This window comes from Chlamydotis macqueenii, chromosome 3, assembly GCF_036417535.1.
Source record: "Chlamydotis macqueenii isolate bChlMac1 chromosome 3, bChlMac1.mat, whole genome shotgun sequence".
In the NCBI taxonomy this organism is placed as follows: Eukaryota; Metazoa; Chordata; class Aves; order Otidiformes; family Otididae; genus Chlamydotis; species Chlamydotis macqueenii.
This window is the reverse complement of record NC_141558.1, coordinates 65,196,467-65,213,742: the sequence shown is the minus strand read 5'-3', so window position 1 is coordinate 65,213,742 and position 17,276 is coordinate 65,196,467. Positions and strand designations below refer to the sequence as shown.

The following is a 17,276-nucleotide window of genomic DNA, read 5'->3' as shown; positions in this document are numbered from 1 at the left end:
TTTTTTCTTGCCATATCCGCTGTTTTATTAGTGACATGTTGCTGGAGAAGAAGATAAAAATGTGACTACCTGCTGGCTTCACTTGTTTTTTTCCCCAGTGGATGTATTTCAGAAGAGAAATTCCAGCTATCCCTGGCCAGGTCACTCATGCCCTGCTCCCAGAGATACCGAGTTCCTTCTAACATTCCTTTGGTCTCTGTGGAGTGTTTAACATATGGCAACAGCCTCAGTAGGGTGGATGTACATTAGCAGGCTTTTGCTGTACACCTCAGATACATTACAAGGCACAAATTTATTATAACATTTATTTTTAGCAGAAGCATGGAAATTGCCTATAGGATTGCCAATTCTTTCAGCCCTCCAGTGTTTCAGCCCCAGAGTCTCCTGGCACTTAACCATCTTTCCTAAAAGATTCTGGCTTCACTCATCTATTCCCTTTACTTCAGAAGAGGAAAACTTAATATACTGATGCCACTCCCTACCTCAGCACTTTGGCTGCAAAACAGAAGTCGTAAGTGAGCAGTCACCACTACTGCTATGCTGCCTATTGCAGGACTCCCAACTAACCAAAAAGATATTTAGTACCCATAACTGTACGGAGGGATAATGGCAACAAGATAGAAGGGATAATGATAGATGAGGTAGAACTGGTTACATTTATCTTGAACAATTATATAGAAAAGTATTGATTATGAAGCACTGATAAAAATAATCACCTAAACCACTGTTATTTGTTTTCTGAGAAACTCTTAGACCTCAAGTCATGTATACTGTGTAATAAGAGCCTGTTCCATATTATGATGGAAACAATTTCTACAAACTTTTCAGAATGACTCATGCTAGTTTCCCAAAGTAAATAAATACCTTTTAACTTGACAGCTGATGCAATATGAAGCTGAGTGCTTCCTTCCACTTTTGTCACACTCACATCCCAGAAAGAAAACATTTCAATGGTGAAGAACAAAATTCTCGACTTAGGAAACAGTAGGCCTACACTCAAACAAATGGCAACATTGCCATGCTCTTCTTGTGTCACTGGATTTGCTACACCCAACCTTATGTCTTTTATTGTGTGCCATATAAAAGCAGATAGATTCTCACAGCAGTAATCAATTACAAATTATACATCACCTACAGTAACCTGTACTGCTAGTATTACTGCTGTCAATATAAAAACATGAACAGTGGTGTAGGTAAACATAATGGGGATAAGTATTTATGCCTCTCTCCTCTTTGACTGAAATGGTGACAGCTGAAGCAGGGGAAAGCAGGGGGAAAGACCAGCATCTACCCCACTTTGTCCTGATCAGTTGAGCTAAGCTGGCCCACAGAGAGGAGTTTACGAAGCTGCATCCTCATCAGAGGCACAGAAGGCAGTGGGGGTGCCTGCGCTGCCATGGCACGTACCACAAAGCCGGCTTTCTTCTCCAGCAGCATGACTCAGAGCTATTCCAGGACAGTGAGCCTACACACGGGCTGTGGTCTCACTGCTACACGATGCAAGGAGCCTGAAGGAAGGATTAACAAACTTTGCGAATCATGTAGCGCAGACTGTCTCATACCTGAAGATATGTGGTTGATAATTAGCAATGCATATTTCTCCTCTCATTTCAGTTGTACTAGACAGGCTGAACTACTGCTGAACTATTGTGATTGTCAAACTGTTTAACAAATCACTATTCATTTCTTTCATAGTTAATGTTATTTGATTTAAAGTATATAAAGAACAATTTTTAAAGCATCTAAGTACTCAGGGAGTTTAAATTTCCACTAAAAGTCACTGGGAAAGTAATTCCTAACTACCATGGCATATTTTTAAAAGTTTTAAGATATCAGAATTAAATTCTTTACCAACCTTGCTGTTATGTTGGCTTTGAAGATAAGCAATGATGGGTAGCTATAACTCAAGACTGGCAGCACAGGCAGGCTGACATAGTGACCTGTAAACACTATTAACTTTTTCACACTAACTGGACAGACAAAAAAGACCTGACTATTGCATAAGTCACTCAGTGAAGATGTAACAAAAACAGCAGACAAAATGTTAGAAAACATACAGAATGAGACAGAAAGAAATATGAAAGTAGAAGGAAATTAAAAGCATTCCACGAAAGCATCTGAGTTGTGGATAAACTTACACTTGAGGTGATATTAACTGTGATACCACTAAAATGTTCAGAACAGAGAAAAAAAATAGGACTGGGTGTAATAGACACATTCAAAGTAATGCCAAGGATGAAGAGGATTCTTTCTCATCAGAAGGTGATGTTACAGAAAAAATACAAAATCTGAGACTTCAGGACACAAAATTAAAAATTGCAGCTACTTTTTGGACTAAAAAAATAAGAGCATTCTAAGACTTCCTTTTATGTTCATGGCCATTGTATCAGAACAGCGCTGTGAGCAGCACTGTCAGGCCTCTGTGCCTGTGTCTCCAGGCCTTGCTCCTCCTTGCAGATCTGATGTGGGAATGCAAACAACTACAGCTTTTCAACAGAAAGCACTTATAATATGTGATGATTTGGTATGAAAACTATTTGTTATTAAAGAATGTAGTAGAAAGGCAAAACAAAAAGGGCTGGAATCTCTCACATTTCAACAGCTGGTCTACGCTGAAATGAGTTTCTGGTTACGCTTGAACGATGTTCCAAAACAACAAAGAAAATCCCCATTCCCCAATACATTACTTTCCTAAAAGTGGCATCAGACAACGTCAGGCCTAGCCTAAATCCAGCTAAAGCCAGTGGAAAGACAAAGGAAGTCATTGGAAGCTGGACCAAGAGCAGGCAGCTTGAGCAGCAGACTAAGCAGCTTGATCATCCTTCAGGCACCCAGGAGGAATTCCCAAATTCCTCCATCTGTGATGAAGGCTTTCTTTACAGGTCATGGACACAAGATGCCAGCAGGACACTGTGGAGAAACCTATGGATTTCTGTTTGGCTCTTTGTTGGTCAGGTTTTCCAAGCAGAAATATTACACTTAACGTACACATTATGTGGCAGTTTAAAATGTTGCTCAGTACTGGTCAAGGCTACCCCTTACTGCTTTCCATAACACTGAAGATGGGGAGCAGTAGAGGTGGGCCAGGTCCAAGTTGTTTCTAAAACCTCAACAGTAGAAACCAGGAAAATTTTAAAAATAGGAATAGGCATGGCAGATGTGTTAATTTATAACAAGAATAGCATGATTATTTCGTAACAAATAATTTGAAGTAATCTACAAAGAATGCAACTGTCTACTACTTTACTCATTAGAGATACTTAGGACTATAAAAGCAAAATTATGCTGCTCTGATGTTGCTAACTCCTGTTTAACACTATTACACAATCTAATTAGCTTAAGTTTTATCCAAGTGCATTAAACTTTCCATTAAGCAACAGAGCACCCAAGAACATAGCATGCAGGAGCCTGAATCTGCCTCACTGATACTTGTGGCAAAACTCCCACGGACTTCAAAAAAGCAGGACTAGGCATGGGCACCTCTGATTTCCTGCTTTCCTCTCTATTTTCACTCCTAAGAGAAGGGATTACTGTTTAAGCTTAGTGTTCTTCACACAGATTGCTACCACTGTGGTTTTTAATTTGGATAAGTTGTTTAACAGTAGTAACATTAATGTTGTTTCACGTAGTAGAAGCAATTGAACACAGGAAATAGGCCAAAATTATGACAATCAAGTAGTAGAAATTGGAGCAAGCATAATCTTATTTATATGTTAAGTGGAGAAAAGGTTACAAAATGAATTGGGGCCTAAACTCTCAAAATTGCTTGCAAAATAAAAGAAGTAAGGAGAAGCAGGAGAGCTGAACTGCTTAATCAAGACCAATTCCCCTACTGAGGCAGCACTACATAGTCATCTGATGAGTTCTAGGATCAGTAGGACCTTTCTGAGAAAAGCACCAGCAGCAGTCATAGAAACTTTTAACAAAGCTGCAAAGCTATAAAAGGCAAAGGATTAATGAAAGAAACAAACACATTCAAAATTTATCTACATAAAATCCACAAATAGGCTTCACTTTCAAAGGTTCGTGCAAAATAATGGGGGACAGAAATAGCTATGTCCATAGCCCATTCTGAACTCCTGCCTACTTTATTTTGAACAGCTGCCCTTTCATTAAGAGATGGAAACTGTATGATTAGAGGAAAAAATTAAACACAGACAAAAAAGTCAAGTATAGCTGTGATAAAATTCCATCTATTAAAGTAGTTAATAATCTACCAAAGTATTAGCTTGATATTCTGCTGTCATCCAGAGATGTCACAGTATTAAAGGTGCTGATAGTAATATGCACTTTTGGACTCAGCACTCTGTCTCTCATCACCATGTACATACACGCATAATAAGCACAGTGTACTTTGGGTTTCTGCATCTCGTAGAACACAGCAATGAAAGAATAACAATCCACTTCCATATATTTGTTTTGTTTTGCTCTTTTCTCGAATGCAGTACAGTTTAAAATATTTATTTGGAAAATACCTATTTTTAATGTGCAAAAAAAAGCCAGCTTCCTACCTCCTGCTTCCAGCTTCTATTTCTTTTCTGAATCATTCTCTCTAATGATTCTTCCTCTTTCACTTGCAAGAAGACTAGGTGGGGAGATCGACAACAGAAGTTCCTTGATAAGGTAGCAGTGTGGTAAATAAGCGTTGAAGCAAAGCAAAATGCATAGAAAAGGTTGATGAAGTTTGTTTCGTTGTTTGGGTTTTCTTTTTAATTGTTGTATAAAATAATAATCCAAAAGATAAGGAAAAAAGATCAAATTTGAATGGTAAGAAAATGAATTCATGTAAAGAGACTAAAGTTAAGGAATCTTGATAGTGCCTTAGAAATAAGAAAGCTATGATGATAATGTGGAAAATTCTGAAAAGAGAGATAAGGTTTAGCAAGCTAGAGTAAGACTAATATGTTCAATTCTGTGAAAGGTAAAGTTAAGGCCATGACACTTATGGGTCAGGTGTTAAATTTTAACTGTGAAGTGAAATTCTGTTCAGATGAATGTGAAGAATTTTCTAAGAAATGGAATGAAATGGAATAAGATGTACTTAAAAAGCAAGTGAAATAGTGGACTATCTAAAACTGAAACAGAATTCTTCTTGGCTATTCAAAACGGATAAATAAGAAAATCTTGGAACAACTACTCACATAAATAATTTATAGGAATATTTAATTAATAGAAACTCTACAAAATCACACTATGAGCAAGTTACATAAAAGAACTCAGCCATAACATTTCAGTGGATCAGCCTAGTAGTGAGAAATTAACATTAATACTTGGAAAGTAGTACCAAAAAAAAGTTTGCTTTCTGGATCTTCAGAAATTCAACAAATTTCTTCCTTGCAAAATCTAGAAATAGCTGTGTGAACCTCAAAGAACTGGAAACCTAGTGACTAAACCCAGGAACACTGAAGACTATGGGGAAGCTGATCCTGCTTTTGTTTGAGAAAGGAAGCAATATACAACAATAGACATATACTCAGAAGACCTAAAGCTGAGAGAACACCAACTTTTCCCAAATGTTCCTCCTGTAAAAGGTAAACAATGCATGAAAATACATGCATCATCATCATATTTCTTTTTTCAAAGAAAACATGCATAGCACAACAATCATGACAGCAATATTTTATGTGACATGATTAGTCTTTATACTAAATTACTGAGAATGATGACAAAATGCCATTTGGCCTTAACACAGTGCGCCAGAGCCCATGAGAAGACTAGTTTCTCATTAGATCAGGCCTTGAAAAACTTTATGAGATCATTACGAACGTGTAATTCCATTGCCTCTGAAATTACACATGATGGGCAAAGTAAATAGGAATGGAGTTACTTCCCCATAACAGTGATACATTATCAGTGATACATTATCAATACAGGCTGGGCAGAGAATGGATCGAGAGCAGCCCTTGGAGAAGGACTTGGGAGTGCTGGTAAATATGAAGCTCAGCATGAGCTGGCAACGTGTGTTTGCAGCCCAGAGAGCCAATTGCATCCTGGGCTGCATCAAGAGGAGCATGGCCAGCAGGTCGAGGGAGGTGACTCTGCCCCTCTACCCTGCTCTTGTGAGACCCTACCTGGAGTACTGCATCCAGCTCTGGAGCCCCCAACATAAGAAGGATGTGGACCTGTTGGAACGAGTCCAGAGAAGGGCCACAAAGATGATCAGAGGGCTGGAGCACCTCTCCTCTGAGGACAGGCTGAGAGAATTGGGGCTGTTCAGCCTGAAGAAGAAAAGGCTCAAGGGAGACCTTACAGCAGTCTTCCAGTACTTAAAAGGGGCTTATAAGAAAGACAGGGAGAAACTCTTTAGAAGAGCCTGTTGTGATAGGATGAGGGGCAATGGTTTTAAAATACAAGGAAGCAGATTCAGATTTGATATAAGGAAAATATTTTTTTACACTGAGGGTGGTGGAACACTAGAACAGGTTGCCCAGAGAGGTGGTTGATGCCCCATCCCTGGAGACATTCAAGGCCAGGTTGGACGGGGCTCTGAGAAACCTGATCTGGTTGGAGATGTCCCTGCTCCTTGCAGGGGGGTTGGACTAGATGACCTTTAAAGGTCCCTTCCAACCCAAACTATTCTATGATTCTGTGGCGGGAAGGTGAGATGAGAAATCAGGTGCATAGTCTAGGGGAGAAAAGATGCTGACAAGCTGGGCTGCTAGCCTCAGAAAAGATTCACGAATAAGGATGGGGAAAGCTTACATTCCTCAGCAGTCTTTGATTGTTGGTAAGATCTGAGGCACGGTCTCCACTTAAAAGGTTTTGCTGGCCTAACCATATCATTTAGAAGTGTGAAAAAAAATCCCAACCACATCACTACATACTACTGTAAATGTAGGTCAAGCAGCAAAATAGCCCATTCAGAGACCACGTTTACACTATACCAGTTAAATGGTTTTGCTAATAAAAGCTGTCTTTCTGCTGTGGGTGTGTGGGAAGGAGTAGTATCTTTTACAAATCTTTTCATGTCTAGGTACACTCTGTAGAAAACTGGAAACATCAGTAACTACTTCCTGATGGTAAACTGGGAGTAGTGGGCTATTGGAATTAAAAAGCTCAGCTGTTATCATGGCAATTCTCAAGAGTCAGCAGTTAATGTGCTCTCCTATGGGACTTTTGCCTACACTGCAAACACATACATGCCATACACGCTTGTTGCCTCTTCCTCACAAGACTAATCATGTTTTGGTTTCCCTCTCCTTAATTTGGTCCTAAGATTCACTCCTTCCCCATATATCCCTCAGAAATCAGCCTGCTGCTTTCAAAGAAATCCCCCGAGGCCCAGTTTTCAGGGGTGTGACCCATCTAACTTTCTTTGGCTGCCTTTGAGGCCGTCCCAACTCCAGTGCCTCTGAGCCCAGCAGAAGTCAGGAAATGAGAGCATATGGTAAATAGTTTAAGTCACACTAGTTTGGCTTTCAATTCCAGCATGATTTTTCAGTGTTTTGCATCTAGTAAGATGCCTGTTAACTCAAAAAGCTCTGGTTCAAGAGAATAAACGCAGTGACGGTGGATAGATACCAGTGTACCAAAACTTCTTGCTAAAGAAAACTGTGTGCCATACTATGTGTATACGAGATGTCTATTCAGTTTTGTGACAGATAAAGTCTGAGCTCTGAAAAAAAAGGATCTATTAAAGGTTTAAAGCTCAGTAGGTTTAAACCAAAACAAACACGATAACCAGTATTAGGTTTCTGAGCACATCCAGAGCACTCAGCTTGCCAGCAGTCACATATTTACAGACTGGCAGCATATGCCCAATAATAGACAATGAATCCAATAATAGACAACAAAGCCTGTTGTAAAGCCACTTGTAACAGCAGCCGTTGCCTCTATCAAGAAAATGTCTTTTAAAATGTTACCTCTTAATACTTCTTTTTTGTCTTACTCCCTCTTTTATGGAGCCAGGGTGGACGCTGTGAAAGAAATAAACATTAATTAGGGTGGGCTAAATCTCAGAAAGAATGTAGCATACACATCTTCCCCCTTCATTTACCTGATATTGACCACATACACTGTGTAATTCCAGTTCTGGAAAGTACGGTTTAGCTGAAAAACAGGAAGACATTGATCACATGAATGGTGAGATGTTAATGGGGCTCTGTTGCTTAAGACAGAGTTAGGATTTCGCCCTTCTACCCCTTGAGAAATCCCCTTCAGTTTTTCAAAGCAAAGAGAACACTCCCCCATTTCAGTGAGGTGATTGTTATGTTAGATGTAAAACTGGAAGTGAGAGATGTGGGCTTTTTTAGTGACAGATGAAAAACACTATAAGGTCCAGACACAGTGTATAGGTGAGTGCACAGGATGCTGAACTTTTCCTTTTCTCCCGCTCTTCTTCATCTTAAATTCTCAGAAACATTCTGATTAGAAAAGATTCACTGACAAAACTACAGGGTCAATTTTCACCTAAAAGTTTACAACCTGATGATAATGTTTTTTTCAGACCTTTGTACTATTTATTTGGAGTGGGCAATGGCTGCTCAGTTTTCCTCCTGGGACGCACTTCTGCAGACTCTGCTAGAGCCAAGTGACACCTTTCTAGATCATTTGGCTCAGGCACCTACGTACTTCTCCTGGCTACTGCTGCTAAGAGAATAACCTTGGTAGGTGTGGATGGCTGCACTTCTCATTTGTAGATCACAAAGGTGGTTTCCCTTCCTTAGCTTCTGAAAGCTGAAAGCCTCTATGTTTATTAAAAGAAAAACGTCGAATAATTGTCATATATTTATGACATCATATTTTAATATAGTTAGATAAAGACTACTTACAGATTGTGTGACTGCCACTATGTGAACTGTTAAAAAGGACAGAGAGTATCTGTATTCAGACAGGAGAAACTTTCAGAGGCAGGAACTTCAAGAACTGCCCACCTGGAGGGCCCAGGAAGTAGCTTATGTCTGCTGAAATGGGCTTAAAAACCAGGGGCTACTAGAAACTCCAGCTGACGTATGGCAGAAGACTTCTGAAGTAGAGAATATTAGGATAAATTGGAAAAGCGTGTTGCACACAAATGAACACTGCCTGGTTTTTTTTTTATTATTTCAATAACAATATAACTTCAAAACCACACTAGTATTTGGGGGGAAAAATTTTTGCTCTATATAGTGATGTTGGAACTTAGACAGCTACCTCTTTCAGTGGATAATTCTGATTTCTCCATACTTCCCAAAATCTCAACTAGTATCTGGATTTCTTATGAAGCTGGCTAGTATAGTGGAGATATTTCAAAATGTTACCTATAGTGCCTAATAGCCCCAGCTAGACCTGAATTTATTACTGTCCAAACCAACAACAGGAAGATCTTCCAAGAATACATATTAAGAATTTATTTGGTATTCTCTCTTTTTTTTTTCTTTTTCAGATTGATAACATCAATGGGGCAGATTTGTATATGTAATCACATAGGAAAGAAAACTTAACTTACCCATTCTGCAACCACATCATGTACTTTTGACATTGAGTTGGAGTTGGAACTAAAGACAGTTATAGATATCCTGTAGAATAGCCCACCTGTCCATTAAAAACAGCATTATCATGTTAGAAACTGAGCAAATTTACCTTTTTAATAATGAAAATTTAGTTTTATGATGAATACAAAGATTGGGCTGAACCCCAGGTACAAGGACACCTCAAGTTCTTGTTGGCATTATATAAGTTTGGAGTGAACAAGCCCTGCAGTCTTAGCCCCATTTTTACTAGTCCTGTTGAATTAGACAAGAATTCCCTCCCCCTCCACAGTTTCAGAGACACATGAAATGTGACATGGAGACTCACAAACTATGTACATATAAATAGTATTTTGCATATGCCTTTAATGTGGTATGTAAAAGCAAGATCACAAAAATGTAATGAATTTTAAAAATAATCAAAGTGACTCAAGTCTGTAACACGGATAAATTCTGCTTTCAAGTCATATTGCTATAATCCAGAATTCAACCACTGCAGATCAGATCCTCTGTGAGAGGAGATAAGGCTCATCAATTGAAAGTAACAAGATAACTGATGACAGAGTTAGGTGGAAGAAGGGATATCCAGCTCTTATTTTCACAGCACAATCTTTGCTCTCAGCCCTAGCAATGGCCAGAAAACTGGACATTGGGTAAGTTGAAAACACTCGCAAGACTTGAATGTACTTTATACGTATATATCTCTGTATATACATATATTCAATTTTATATCTATAATGTACCTTTTATATGTGCTATGCAGATACACACATATAGAAAGTGTTCATTATATATATTCTCATACATTCATATATAATCATATCTAAAATTATAAACTTATTTATGTAATTATATATATTGTCAAAATCACCTTAATATAGGAATATGCAAAGTATTTTTCAAATCAAACATAGTAACTACAAACTAGTCAACAGCTTCAAAATCTCCACCAGATGGTGACTCAAAGCATGTTTCTATGAGGCGAAAAAAGAAAAAGAACAAAGAACTAATCTACATTTTGAAACACTCTCAGGAGACTGCAGTGGCAGATAGTGAAAACTAAAAACGATTTCTCACTCTCCAAATTAAACAGTGGAAATTGCACCTTAAAATGCTGAATGAAAAAAAAAATTTTTATAGGCAGAAAATTGATGAAAAATAGCCAAAGATAATGTGAAAAAAGAGGAAAAAAGAACCTGGAAAAACAGTTCTCCCTACACCCACCACCAACTACAAAAATATAACAATCAATGAAATCTAGGATTGTTGTTGGTTTTTTAAATTCTGTTAGGCAAATTATTCAAAAGTTTCTTTTGGAAAATCTTTGCTTATTGAATGTTAAATCCTCAAAAATACATGAACAATGTAAGTAAAAAACATTCAGACAATCTCAAACAATAAAATGCCATAAAAATATATAGAATATATGTCAACCCAATTATGACTCTCACAGTCTCATGAGAGCTGTCTTAGCGAAGTGCACAAAAATTAGAAATCACATGTTAATGAAATTACTATCACTAAGATGTTACAAATTCCCTTCTACTAGAATGAAATTACTATTCTAAAATCTTTTCATATGCTAAATGGATCTATATCTAAAGGATGAAAGTCAGCTACTTCTATGATCCATCTACCAACTGAACATCTAATAGATAAGATGATCTGTTTTTTTCTACATCTAACTTAATGGTTTGACGTACTGTAGTTGATCTGAGGTTGGCACAGGCAGCCCAGCTCAGTGAAGGAATAACATAAACATGATAAAAAGACTGCAGGAGAGCTAGTAAGTTGATTCAGTGGTGGGTAAGGGGTGGTATTTTGGTTTGTCCCAGTTGATAAATTGTCCAAGGAATGAACATGCGCCAAAACTGTTGACTGATGGTACATTACAGAAGAATCTGGCATTTGAGATTGCATGAAAGAGTGATGGACTGCTGATCCATGTGTTGCCAGAGTGCTGTTCAAGATGGTCTCTTCAGGTTGAATAACTACTCCACTGTATGAAGACTGCAAAATTATTGGGTCATTCTTTATTGCAGTTCTTGATGATTCCAGAATAGAAGAATGATTTTCAAAACGTCCATAATGAGCATTTTCAAAATCCAAGGCATGAGTACTAACAATATTCAGAGAAGACATTCCTTCTCTGTCCTTGCTAAAGGATCCATCCACCTCCCCTTCTGAATTCCATTTGGAAAGACTCAATATGTTTGTTGATGTCAGAACAGGAGAATTTCTTACATCTTCCTTATCACCAATGATTTCTTGTTCTACTGCCCATAGAGAGTATCTCAGATTGTTCCCTTGATTTTCAATGGGGTTTTGTCCTAAAACAGTTAGATGACTTCTTAGTGTTACTGTTGTTGGCAAGCTTAACTCTACCACATCCCCTTGCAGGATCAGGCTTGGAGAAATTGTATCAAGATGATTCTGAAAACTTTGTGGGAGTGGAGGTGTCGAGTAGCTGTTAGGAGGCACACTGACTCTGAATTTTGAGTCTGAATGAAGAAGGTGCCTTAATTCTAAAGATAAGGTCATTGGAAGGAAGTCAGAACTCATGAAACTGATGTTTTTTAAAAAAACACCTGCATCTATATGAATTTTACTTCTTGCTTTATCAATAGTATTTGTTACAGCATCATTTGCTGAAAGACTTTGAGACTGTGGTGATCCATGTGTTCTTGTATTGTTTAACAAACTCTTAACTGGTGTACTGATCAAGAAAGAAACTTGGCTGTCCCTTGAACATGAAGGCTGGGTTCTTGATTGTGTTGGAAGGACAGAAACAAGTTGTTGCCTACTGTTTAGGAAGGTCATGTTGGTTTGACCACTTACTATGTCAGTTCCAATCTGCATGTGCAAACTACCAATTATCACTGATTTATTTGTGGAGTTTTCAAGTACCTTATCAAAGGGACTTACCTGTGCCTGTTCAGAGGGTTGACTCAAAGGTATTTCCAGAGAAGTGAAAGGAAAATCAAAATAAAATTCACTGTTGGAAGACACAGTTAAGTTTCCAAAGTTCACTGTTGACTGCAACTGTGATATTGTCCTGCCATTACTTTTTGAAATTCTCTTTGAAAGGCCTGGAACAAATGAACTAAAGATTTGTGTTTCCAAAGCTGATGTGTGACTAGAGAAGTTCACTTCTTCAGCCCTATGACCTAATAATCTAATGGCAGATGTTTGTTCAGAGATACTGTCAGACCTAGCAGGTGAACTAATGGATGGCAGCCTCTCTGTTGGGGAAGAAAGCAGTTTATTAAATGAGAGCCACCAATTTTCTGATGCCCCCCCAGAAAACACCTGAGATGCTTCTTTCAAATGATAGGAAGCAGTCCAGAAACTTGCTGTTAAAGAAGGGGAAACATCTACATATTTCATTGGAAAATCCAAGTAACCTGAGTCCCAGGAGTTGCCAAATCTATTCATGTTCTCTGGCTCTAATATGGAAAAAACTAATTCTTCATTTTGATTACTATCATGAAATGCATCTAAATTGTTCTCCAGTACCCCATTTCTGGGGCTCTCACTTGGCTTTTGAAAGTATCCTGAATGTTTTAAATAATGAGACCAGTAATTCCTATTAGATATAAATATGCTGTCACTTTCCAAATATATGTCAGTCAATGATTGTTGATAAACAGGCAGGGTCGTTACAATGTGCTTAAATACTGAGCTTGTCCAGCCTGTTCCTACCAGTAGTGCTGAAAATGTTAGTAGTTCTCTACTGTGTTCTAGGATGGAATTTGTCATTTGGACATTAGGTATAACTTTTGTGTATGTTCTTTTCTTGTTTTGAAAAAAAGTTGTTGGGCTTGCATGTGGAGTCTCCACAGAGGTTAAATTTATGATGTCTCCTGAATGATGTTCCTTAAAGTGCATAGATTTTCGAGACTGACATTCACTGTTTGCTGCTAACATAGAAAAAAGTTTCCTATCAGCCTTGCCTTCTGTCATTTCCAGGTAAAAATTTTCAGGTGTAAACTCTAGCAAATCTAGTCTACTTTTTTGGAATGATAGTTCCTCCTCTGTAGGCGATATAAACAAGCTAGAAAGAGAATGATGTCTGTCTTCTCGAATGTCAGACGTGATATGATGATGAAATACAGCCTCATTCCACCAACTCACAGGCTCCAAGATGTTGCTTATGTGCATGAAGTTGGTTGTGCTGCTGTTGGAAGATGAAATCCACGTGGTTTCTTTTTTGTGTTCATAAGTGGTGCTGTTACTGCTAATAGGAGAGTGAAACACTGACTCAGAGTCAGAATGACCTAGCTCATCTGCCAAAGTCACTGCTAGCTCTGCATTATGACTTCTGTTTTGAGGAAGAGGAACAGCCACATTCACGGAAGGCTCTGTAACAGTACCTGCTGCATCAGGAGTGCCATGAAATGAACTTCTAGAATCATTCAAAATATTTTCATTTTGTAACTGATTCATCACAGTATTATCTAGGTTGATTTTTTCTGTAAAAGCAGCCAAGGTATCGTTGCTAGTCCCCTCAGAAGCAGCTGATGTGGACACAGTTGGAAGAAACAAGCTGTATGTGTTTTTTCTCTCTTGGTTCTCATCTGCTGAGTTTTTACTGAAACGGAGAGGCCTTTGTTTCACTGGCCAAATAATTGGGGTTGAGATAATTCCTATGTTTTTCACCCCTTCTATCTTAGACTCTTGCTGCCTCTGTGGTTGTGAATGGGATGATTCTGGTGAATTTCTCTTCATTCTGAAGATAACTGTAGCAGGAAATCTGAATTCCTGCAGGTCTGTGTGTAGTAAGCCACATAGTTAATGGATTAAAGAAAATATATGCAACTTAACTGTCTGTTTTTGGCTGTCTGCTCTTCGTCCAAAAATCAACTTACCAAGAGTGGAAAAGTAAGCTAGTCAGCTGAGTGAAAGTTTAATTTGCTTCTACTGTAAATGAATTTGGCTTATTTTTCTTAGTCTTTCTATTTTCTCTTGGGAGTTTCAAAGCCAAAGAAAGGACTTAATTGTCCAGTTTTTATTCATACAAATATTAATAAGGTGCTCAGTCCCTTCTGTAGCTACAAAAATCAGAGTTAACTGAGTTAACATAGAGTGAGTGGCTCCACAAAAAGAAAAAAGCACAACTTAGAAGAAATTTTCAGTATTTTCTTCTTATTTTTACAGCTTCGTAAATCCAAACAGGCTGAATTCAGATAAATTCTTGCACATTGTCTACTGTACTGTCTGATTGCCAATGTAAAATAAATGATGTGCCAAGAGAAAAAATACTCCAAGAATCTTAAATCCTACAGTAAAAACTGATGCATTTGGGAAAAGAAAAAAACAAAACCAACCAAACTGACACAAAAAACCCAGATTCTAATTTACTTCTGTGGACTGGAAAAATAAATATTTACAAAAATATCTTTAAGCCTCAGATGAAAATTTCAGAAATCTATCTCTGTGTTGTTAAAAATGTTTAACAACCATCTTTAACAAACTAATAAATATTTTAGCAGTGCCTTGCAAAATTATGCTTAGTCTCTAGGAGGCAGTGATATAGAATTTGAGAAAATCTCAAAAGAAATCCCTGTGTTTTTCCTGTGCTAATAATAGGCTCATTTACCACCTTATTTTTTCCCTTAATCATTCTAAATGAAAAGTAAATGATATCTGATACTGTCAACATTTTCCCCAGTAAAGTCTGATCCAGCTCTTCTTGAAGTCAGTGGAAAGATTCCTGTTGACTCAGTGGAAGTGGATTTGCTCCACAGGAACGATTCCACTTGGCTCCTGCACTCGACTAGTGAGGAACAGACGATCCCAGCATACTACCACCCTGGCTGCATAGGCGGGAGCTACATGATGCCTCATAATCTGCAGCCTTAAAACATTTCAACAGCCTGATTCTTTTTGGGCTCTTCTTAAAAATACCACTCCCTTCCCTTGTACTTTCATGGGTAAATACAATGGATGACGCAAAATGAGCCTCTTTCGTACAACAGTCAGGTAAATATGATACAAATAAACACCAAGTTTGGTTCTGTTCTCATTTACACCATTCTTACATGGTCCAGTGAAGTTACTCCTGATTTATTTCGGTGTAAACGAGATCAGAACTGAGACATGACCCTTGACATTATGATAGTATGAAAAACACACCTTAAATTACAATAAATTTGCTCTAGACACAGTACAAGGAAAAATGTAACACAGGATTTCTTACCATTGTTTGGCTTATCGTTTCTATTAGTATCGGGCATGTTAGTGGTGACAGTGGGTGGTGTAGGAGTAGTAGCATTTACAGTAGCTGGTAATAAAGATGAGAAAGAGGTGAACTTGAATGAAATATGAATGTTAATGAGGTAAGACAAAATGGGAACAACGCATGACAATGTAAAATGAAACCATCTACACACAATGTCATAAATGTTAAAAAAACACATTATTTTTTTCTGCACAAAGTGATAAATGGATATGAACTGAGGTCCCAATCCTGCAATCTTCACTTTCACTGACTTCAGTAGCTTTGCCAGTGTAAGGGTTGCAAGATCAGTCCTGAACTGCTTTCATAAACTCTAAATCCTCTTATGAGAGCTTCAGATCCAAACAGCTGCCCGAAGACCAGAAAATAGATCTTGTAAGTTATAAGATGCATGCTTAGAATAATTGTCCCTACTCAGGGAACGAAGATGATGAACAAATGTGAAACTAAAATGCCCATGAACAGATCCAAGTAACTCCAGTGAACTCCATACAACGAAGAGAATTAAAATTAGACTTCGAATAACTGGAGTAGCAAATAACTTTTTAAAGCTTCACGTAGGATCTCAGCTGTACTGTTCCCACTGACACTAACAGGAGTCATCCCACACAACCCTGGCAAATGTTTCCCAGGAGAATCAGCTAGAACACTTTTCAAACTCAGCGTGAGGAGCCAAACCAGCAATTTCCCCCACAGCAGACTGGGAGGGTATACATGCTAGAGGATTTTAAAGATCATGCCACTAAATTTTAAAAGACTAATTTGGAAGATAATTTAGTTTTATCTAGTAACACCCAGAGAATGCAAATCCACTCATCGACAGGTTTCTTTTTTCCTGAAAACTCCTGCTAAAATGTGAAGGTTGGTGCAGTATAATCTCACAGTGTTACACGTTTTGCAGATTTTGACCAAGAACCAATCTGGAAAGGTTAAGCACTTGTATTTTAGTTTCTGTGAGATTGTTTTAGCTAACCTTTTGAGTCTGAAAGTCATAAACTCAGGTCTCAGCCTAGGGAGCAGGTTCAGGTTTCAGTGAAACAGGAAACTTGGGGAAAGAGAAGGAAGAGTTGGAGACCGCAGAAAACATATTCTAACTGGGGAAGTCAACATATATATAAATCGACAGTCTATAATACAAAAAAAAGCTCTTCTTCCATGTAACTTCAGGGCTATACTGTCTGAGAGACAAGTTTTAAGGCTTCTTCCTGATTGTATCTTCCTGTCAACACTGATATAGGAGGCATCTTCCAGTGAATGAAAATATTTGCTAAGCATAATGGAGAAAACGGCTCTTTCATCAGCCTGCAGCTGACATAATCTCGCATCCACAAACTTTGTTGGTGCTATTGCACAACACACAACAAACAAAAAAAATCCAAACTGGCCTCTCCATTTAAAATAAGTCTGAAGTGCTGACAAAAATAGACAGACAGACAGACATATTTATATGATTTTCATTATTATGACAATAATAATGATGATAAGGAAAAGGGTAAATCTGATCTGCCACTTCCAAAGTGACAAACACAGGACACCAGTGACACTTTACCAAACACTTTTCAGAGAAGGGAAGAATATTACCTTTGTGA

At 38.1% G+C, this 17,276-nt stretch overlaps 1 protein-coding gene across 5 annotated transcripts in view; it reads right to left on the bottom strand.

The window, feature by feature from the left end:
* ADGRG6 (adhesion G protein-coupled receptor G6) overlaps positions 1-17,276 on the bottom strand; it is a 114,410-nt gene that overhangs the window by 38,344 nt on the left and 58,790 nt on the right. For 4 of the 5 annotated variants that reach the window (XM_086745059.1, XM_086745063.1, XM_086745060.1 and 1 more), the window contains exons 6-9: positions 15,649-15,732; positions 9,428-9,513; positions 7,997-8,049; positions 7,863-7,916 (exon numbers count right to left, since the gene is read on the bottom strand). In XM_086745059.1, the coding sequence (XP_086601185.1) occupies positions 7,863-7,916; positions 7,997-8,049; positions 9,428-9,513; positions 15,649-15,732 (277 nt within the window). The remainder of the gene's footprint in view (positions 1-7,862; positions 7,917-7,996; positions 8,050-9,427; positions 9,514-15,648; positions 15,733-17,276) is intronic. The other variant, XM_086745062.1, reaches the window with a different exon arrangement.